This window comes from Octopus bimaculoides, chromosome 3, assembly GCF_001194135.2.
Source record: "Octopus bimaculoides isolate UCB-OBI-ISO-001 chromosome 3, ASM119413v2, whole genome shotgun sequence".
NCBI lineage: Eukaryota > Metazoa > Mollusca > Cephalopoda > Octopoda > Octopodidae > Octopus > Octopus bimaculoides.
The window spans coordinates 122445595-122453386 of record NC_068983.1 but is presented as its reverse complement, the minus strand read 5'-3'; the positions used below and the strand labels follow the sequence as shown (position 1 = coordinate 122453386).

Sequence of the window (7792 nt, the reverse complement as noted above, 5' to 3'; positions counted from 1 at the left end):
TATATATATATATATATATATATATATATATATATACACGCATGTGCAGATTTATATACACAGCTTTAAATATATATATGTATATTTTTGAGCAGTGAGTGAGTGAGTGTGTGTGTGTGTGTGTGTGTGTGTGTGTGTGTGTATATAAACTAGTGAGGGAAAGAGTATTATATTTCACAGATGTATTTATTTATTCATTCAGAACTGATGACTCATACCCTTGGTATCTACACCATATTTCTCAACAAGTGCTGTGTATCCGGCTACAATAAGAAATGATTCTCAGCCTTGATTTTAGGAAATTAATTGTTAAATATCTCAGTGTATTTATCTTTATATTTATATGTGTGCACAATTATATAAAGTTCATGTGCTACTTTAATGTATTGAGTCATACGTTTGCCTGTGCAAAGGTATGGAGCAATTTGGTTTCAGTTGTTTATATAAATATCGTCCTCTTCAACATTTCCATAGACATCATCGCTTGTTATTCCGTAGTTTTCATAGACATCTCCATTACCATTGTTTACATTTGAATCCATAACCAGATATTCATCATCATTTTCTTGAGTTTGTTTCCTCACATTTGGCGGCGTTGGTGGTTTATGATGCCTCACACCTGGTGGCGTCGGTGGTTTATGCTGCCTCACACTAGGTGGCGTCGGTGGTTTATGCTGCCTCACACTTGGCGGCGTCGATGGTTTATGCTGGAATATTAACCAAAATATCAACATTTAGTAACAGCAATTCTGAAATGTTTTTTTATATTTATTCTTTCATAATAATGATTTTTGTGACAATAATAACAATGAGATGAAGCTGTTGTCGGCTGATAGAGAAGAATGATTCTGTGGAAAATGCAGCTAATCAAGACTCCTTACAAAGAATTTATCCTGTAATGGAGAAAGCTGCTTATCAATTTGGTGAAATTTTACTGAAGAAAACAAGGATTAAAGTCTCCATTGCCTTGAAAATTCTTTAAAATACCAATTTTAATATATATATAGAACTTCTCTTTTTTTAATGCAGTCTCCAAGATTCTTTTCAACTAAACAACTACTTTTAATTCAATGCAAAACAACGTTTTTTTTTTTATATCTTACACTGTGAGATAACCTTTTTAACATTTTACTGCCTTCTCACTCCATCTCTTTCTCTTTTCCCCTCTCTCTCTCGCTCTCTTCTTCCCTCTCTCTTGCTCTTTCTCCAGCTCTTCCTTATTTATAACGAAGTAATGAATAACACCATATAGTGCTCTTCACATCTACCTAAAATGTATATAGGTTACAGATGAACTCACCCATAGACCACTAACATAATGAGGCAAATATACTAAAATGATAGGTTATCTGACACTATGCTTCTGCAAAAAGCTGCAACCCACTTGGTTTCCTAACACAACCTATTCAATCACCTACAAAACATCTAGTGACATCTAAAATATACAGAACACTACTACACTATATACTGTCCTAAAATTGCTATACTTTCCACACAGTCCAGACAAATACAAAATAACATACACAAAAACAGAAGCAGTAACAGTAGTCTCATTAGTTCTAAATACTACATTGGGCAGCAGACCTCTAGAAATTGTCAGTCATTGAATTGATTTACTTTTCCTGATTCTATTGGTGGCCACCAGTGTTTTTTTATAGATATGCAGGAACACATTATATAGTGTGTATGCAAAACCTGCAACCTGTCATACTTCTCTGAATACAATGAAAACCACATTATGTTAATGTGCTCAGCAGTATAGTCCTCAACAAAGCAGTAGACAAGTGTAACTAGAACAACGGGGTTATGTATCATACATAGGCATCCGGGTCTACATGTCTAGAACAGCAGACACAACAAAAATAAGAAAAGTAACAACAAAAATGAGAAAACATTGGAACATGTGCAAAACAAAAAAATAATATTTTATTCACAGCAGATGCAGTAGGCTGAAAGTGAATGATGCTGTAACAGGGCAGATGTTATGTGTCAGTAGTACAAGTGGCCATGGAAGAGGCATGCCAAGCATTACACTTCATTCGGGTAATAACTTGCACTCCATCACAAAACCAACCTAACATCCAAATCTAAAATTCCAATACCCTCCTCCTGGTTAGTAGTTGGTGCTAGAAGAATGTCTGGGGGAAAGAACCCAAAACAAAGAAATATGGAAGAACTGAAAATGTAATCCTTTGTGAAAGCAGAGCTTGGCTTCTTGTCAGGTTCTTTTAGATATCTCAAAGGATCAAGATCCGGGCAGCCTCCCATCTTTTCTCCTCTTGACTCTGAATGTTTAATAAGGATTCGTTAATGTGGTGCTCTAATGTCGGTGACTATTTATGACGCAGCCGTAGCTGCAAGGAGGGATTATTTCAGATGTCAGAAAATATTCTAGCAAATAATCCATTCATCAGGTTCAGAGAGATTGGAGTGATATCCTAGACATGCACTAAAATTGCTTACAAGTTAGTATATCAGAGATGTGTAAATCGTCTTAAATTTATTCAGATAATTTCAGCTGTCTCACAGATATTGAATGTATTTCTCGAGTATGTCAATCTTCTATGTTGATTCATCGTAACATGTCATTTGAGTGGTTCATAGACAGGATATTCATTAAGTTACCTGATAATGCTAATGTGACGTGTAAAGTCAACCTAAATTGAATATAAGAAACTAAAGACAGAAAATATTCAATTAGAAATAGTGTCACTGCCAATGCGTTGTTCAAACTAAGCAACTATGCTTTAAAACATAATGTACTACATACTAGAGACATTTAAAAGGCTTGAATCTTTGACGTATCAATTCGGGTGCATGGTATGTGATTCTGAGAAGATGTATGGAACAATTCCAAGTAAATCTATGTGATTTGAAGTAGATGCATACAGAACTTTCCTCTGATTCAGCTTCCCTTATAACCAACATTACATTTCTTCTCTTTCTATACATATAGAGGCGCAGGCATGATTATGTGATAAGTTTGCTTCCCAGTTACATAGTTCCGGGTTCTGTCCCACTGCGTGACACCTTGGCCAAGTGTCTCCTGCTATAGCCTCTGGCTGACCAAAGGCAGACAGAAACTGAGAGAAGCTTGTTGTATATATATATAAATGTGTGTGTGTGTGTGTATTTGTTTGTCCCCACCACCACTTGACAATCGGTGTTGGTGTGTCTACGTCCCTGTAACTTAGCGGTTCAGCAAAAGAGACTGATAGAATAAGTACCTGGCTTTTCACAGTATATCTCAAAGCTGCAGTTCAGAGTATGGACTGAATATATTACACCCAGGATGGCAATGAACAGTGGTTAGATGCTCACAAGCTTACAACAAGGAGTCAATGGAACGGCCATCGATTCATTATTGCATTCTAAAAAGAATTGATAAAATACATGATAATGAGGAATACTCTGGACGTCCATGAAAATATAATGAGGCAACTTTTCCTTCATTCAAAGAAGTGTTATTGGTTCAAGATAATATATAATGGTACAACAGAAGCTACCAAACAGAAAGGCATGAAATGAGTTGAGAAGGATGAAACCGTTCTCAATGAATCTATTCAGTGTCCATAAATCACTAACCTATGGGATTATGTTGAACAACTGCATCTTGTGTTAGATCTGATCAGAATTTCAGCTATGTCTGTTGTTAAAATTGCTCTACTGCCATCCTTTCACTCTATTTTGAGGTTAAGGTGGAAGAAATAGCCATGATGAGTGATGCTGAAAGAGCTGTTGCAGAGCTCTCCTCTTCAACAAATGGCTCATGAAATGAAAATTGAGAGTTGAGAGAGGATATGGAAAGTGAACGACAGTTGCAAAGTTGGTGTGAAAGAGTTGAAGTTTCAGATTCATATCTCAGTAGGGGGTTGTGCTTCTTCAGATGCTTTTCATTTTTTTTTATAAATCTCTTAGGACACTTTCATAGAAATTCCTCTACGGCTCTCTTTCCATTACATCGCAGTAGTTTCACCAGCGATTTCAACATTTTCTTACTCCTGAATACTAATTCTAGTTTTCTCAGGTATTTCAATATCAACGGATTTCACATTCTTGCCTTCTATACTGCAACAATATCCTAACTGAGATACCTGAACCTGGGTAGTGTCCATGCATTAATGGGGAAAGACAATATTGTCATATACTCTCAAGCTTGCCATGCAACCTTTCAAACAATTTCTTTTACCATATCCAGCTCGACCATAATTATATATTTGTTATCTTTTCTATACATCTAGTTTAAAGTTTCTTGATCTTATGACTTCTCTGACAGTAGTGTCTATTTGAGGGAGGAATTTAAATTGTTGGGGATTATAGGGATCCTTTACTAGATTTTCTATTATTAAAATGCCTTATGTTGCTTATCATTGCAAAAATCATATTAATTTTCACAGCTATACACTAATGTATTTCCTTTACCTATTTGAGGCACTCTTTTAGCCATATTTTAAATTTCACATAATTTCAAATATATTTACATATTTTGAATTCTGCCGTTTTATTATTTTTTTGTATTAGGCTTATATTTACACAATAATTTTATACTTTTCTTCACCCTGCACTTCCACAGTGACTTAGGTTATTTTTTTCGGTCTCTTTTTGACAATTCTATTTTTGACAATTCTATTTTTGCTACAGTTGAGAGAATAGGACATGTTTTCATTGACTGCAAAGAGTGAAATATTGATTAAAGTACCTTGTTTTCATATAATAGGGGAAAACACTTTCAAAATCAGTCACCATGTTGATGAGCTTTCCTATTAATGACTTTTAAGATGAGAACTTGAAATCAAGACCTGAATGTTAAAGAAAATCTATGAACTCAAACTTACTCTTTTCGGTAGAATATCATATTCATTTTTGGGATAATCTTCATTGACTTCCTCGCTTTTGGTAATGGGTGGAGGACTTGTAACCCGGGGTTGACGCTCAGGTAAAGACACCTGGTTTCTCCGATTGTGAGACTGGAAAAGAATTGACAGATTAAAAAACTTTCCATTTTATGTGTTTACAATTTAAAATACCATACATACATGAATATACATATGAATACACACAAATAAGCATGTATACACAAATATATACATACAAACTAACAAAAGAATCTTCATAAGTAAAGTGAGCAACATTGTACGAGTTGGCAGTGAACTTCTCAAGAAACTCTCTCTTCTTGATAATCTCCTATACACCCCCAAAACAGCTGGGCTCTCTTACCTCAGAGAAGACCTGGATGGAAAGCACTCAGCATACAAAAAAAAAAAGACTATGCATGGGTACGTTGTCCAGAAGCTTAAAGGAGACAGTAGAGTTGACATGTAGCGCAGCCTCTCTTGGACACAAGACCACTACATCACATTACACTTTGAAGGCTTTGTGTTTGCAATCCAGAAACAGGAGATTTCTGCAAAGTACCTGGTGAATAAGAGAGACAGTGATGCTCTTGCAATACCAAGGTGCAATCACATGTGTAGGCTATGTCATGTTTCTGTGGAAGACATCATGCATGTGATCAGCAGCTGTCCTAAAATATCATTATGGTACTACCTCCCTATGCACCACGATGTTGTTGCTAAATCAATTTACAATGCCATCCGCAAAAAAGACTGTCCTGAAATAAACCTAGAAAATCCCTCTGTTATGGAATACATTCATAAACAGCAACTCAGGGAATACTAGTGGAATATTCCCACCAAAATTTCTGTCACATGTAAGCATAAGGATATTGTTGTTTGGGACAGAGGGGCAAAGGTGTGTACCATCATAGAGCACAGATGCCCTGCAGATATAAAAATCAAAGAAAAAGAGGATATCTATGGATAACTGCTTCGAAACCTCCAGCTTCTATATCCAGACTATTAATTCATATTCATACCAATTATAATTGGAGCACTAGGTTTTATTAGTAAATGCTTAAAGGAGAATCTGGATAAACTGGGATTTTCAGAAAAAGAAATTGACTGGCTGATTCGTACATTACAACTGCAATCTGTGAGTGGGACAGTAAAAATATGCAAGACTTTTCTCAAGTTCCAAATGTGTATTTGTCTGTGCTAACTACATACCAAAGATGGAGCCTTGTATCTTTGTTGGAAACTAGCTCCCCGCACAGTGGAAGATTTATAATAATTAAAAAGACATACATACATAATACGTGTGTGTGTATATATATATATATATATATATCCTTTAATTCTTTTACTTGTTTCAGTCATTTTGACTGTGGTCATGCTCGAGCACCTTTTAGGCACAGAAATCGAACTCTGGACTTATTCTTTATAAGCCTGATACTTATTCTATCAGTGTCTTTTGCTGAACTGCTAAGTTACGGGAATATAAACACACCAAGATAGGTTGTCAAATGATGGGGGTGAAACGATGGTAGAAGGACAAACATAAATATATACATATATATATATAGAGGTTATGAGCGGTAGTGGTGTCAATGAGACCCAGAGGTGTCAGGTAATGCTGAGTAAGTGCTATGGATAGACCATAATTAAGCTCCAGGTTCGGTGATTATGCAAATAAGGGGTCCAACGTAGGTCATAATATCAGCGTGTGTATATATATCTCACATCTATTTTCGTTCATCCAATTCACTCTTTATCTAAATTAACTATTGCTTAACCATCTTCTCACACCGTCTCCTATGAAGGGATATAATAAATATCCTGGAAACAGGTGTAAGACCTTCTATTTATAAATATTCTAAAATCTACACAGCCTTGGTTTTTATCTCATTACGAAAAGTAAATCTTTATATATATATATACACAATAGGCCTCTTTCAGTTTCTGTCTACCAAATCCACTCATAAGGCTTTCATTGACCTGAGGCTATAGTAGAAGATACTTGCCCAAGGTGCCATGCAGTGGAACTGAACCCTGAACCATGTGGTTGGGAAGCAAGCTTCTTACCACGAGTGATACCTGCACCCAGTGGCCCGGGAACAAAATTTGCTTAGCGGGTGCAAACCCAGATCCAAACTTTTTTACGAAAAAAGTGGATTTTTTTAATGTTAACATTAAAACAAATACAGGTATAATAATAATTTTTTATTATTAAGAGGGTTGGCTGAAATCTTCATAAGCTGAAATATTCATGGAATGGGACCAAATGAAGTTAATTTTTTAACATAGTTCCTCTTACTGTCCACACACTTCCATCAGTAATTGCAGTGCTTGGGTCGCACTGGTGAATAAGCTATCCTGTTGGACAAAAAAGTCATCAACAGCAGATAAGATGTCATCATCACAGCGATACTGGTGCCCAGTTGAGTGTTTTCATGTTGGGAAACAGATGATAATCAGATAGAACCAAATCACAAATCTAGGAAAGGTGATCAACCATTTCAAAGACAGTCATGCACTGCAGCCTTTGAAACCAAGGACTTGTGTGCTGAAGCAGTGTCCTAATGAAACAAGACCCCATTCATCAGAAAGGGCGCTTGGTCTTGGTGGCTTTTCGTAACTGCCTTAGCAAGTTGTCATTGAACATTCCATTGGTGGTGTGATCGTTTTGAAGATAGTCAATAAACACAATATCTTTTGCATTAACATATAGCATGTGTAATAATGTGAAGTATACATATTTTTATAATATGCATGAGTTAGTCTGGATATTGCATCAAAATGATCATATGTCATATTAAAGTTTTTACAATGGATCGTCTTTTAGCTCTTATTTAAATTGATATGCACACAAAATTGTACGGTTAACAACCTTACATGTGAGAATTTTGCTACGTTGATAACAGATACAACATTTTTACCAAATTTTGGTATAGATC

At 35.7% G+C, this 7792-nt stretch overlaps 1 protein-coding gene across 2 annotated transcripts in view; it reads right to left on the bottom strand.

The window, feature by feature from the left end:
* Positions 1-167: 167 nt before the first annotated feature.
* Positions 168-7792, bottom strand: part of LOC106870246 (serine/arginine repetitive matrix protein 1) — a 50848-nt gene continuing 43223 nt past the window's right edge. For both annotated transcript variants that reach the window (XM_014916263.2, XM_052966517.1), the window contains exons 3-4: positions 4836-4967; positions 168-707 (exon numbers count right to left, since the gene is read on the bottom strand). In XM_014916263.2, coding sequence (XP_014771749.1) covers positions 432-707; positions 4836-4967 — 408 coding nt within the window. In that variant the 3' untranslated portion in view covers positions 168-431. The remainder of the gene's footprint in view (positions 708-4835; positions 4968-7792) is intronic.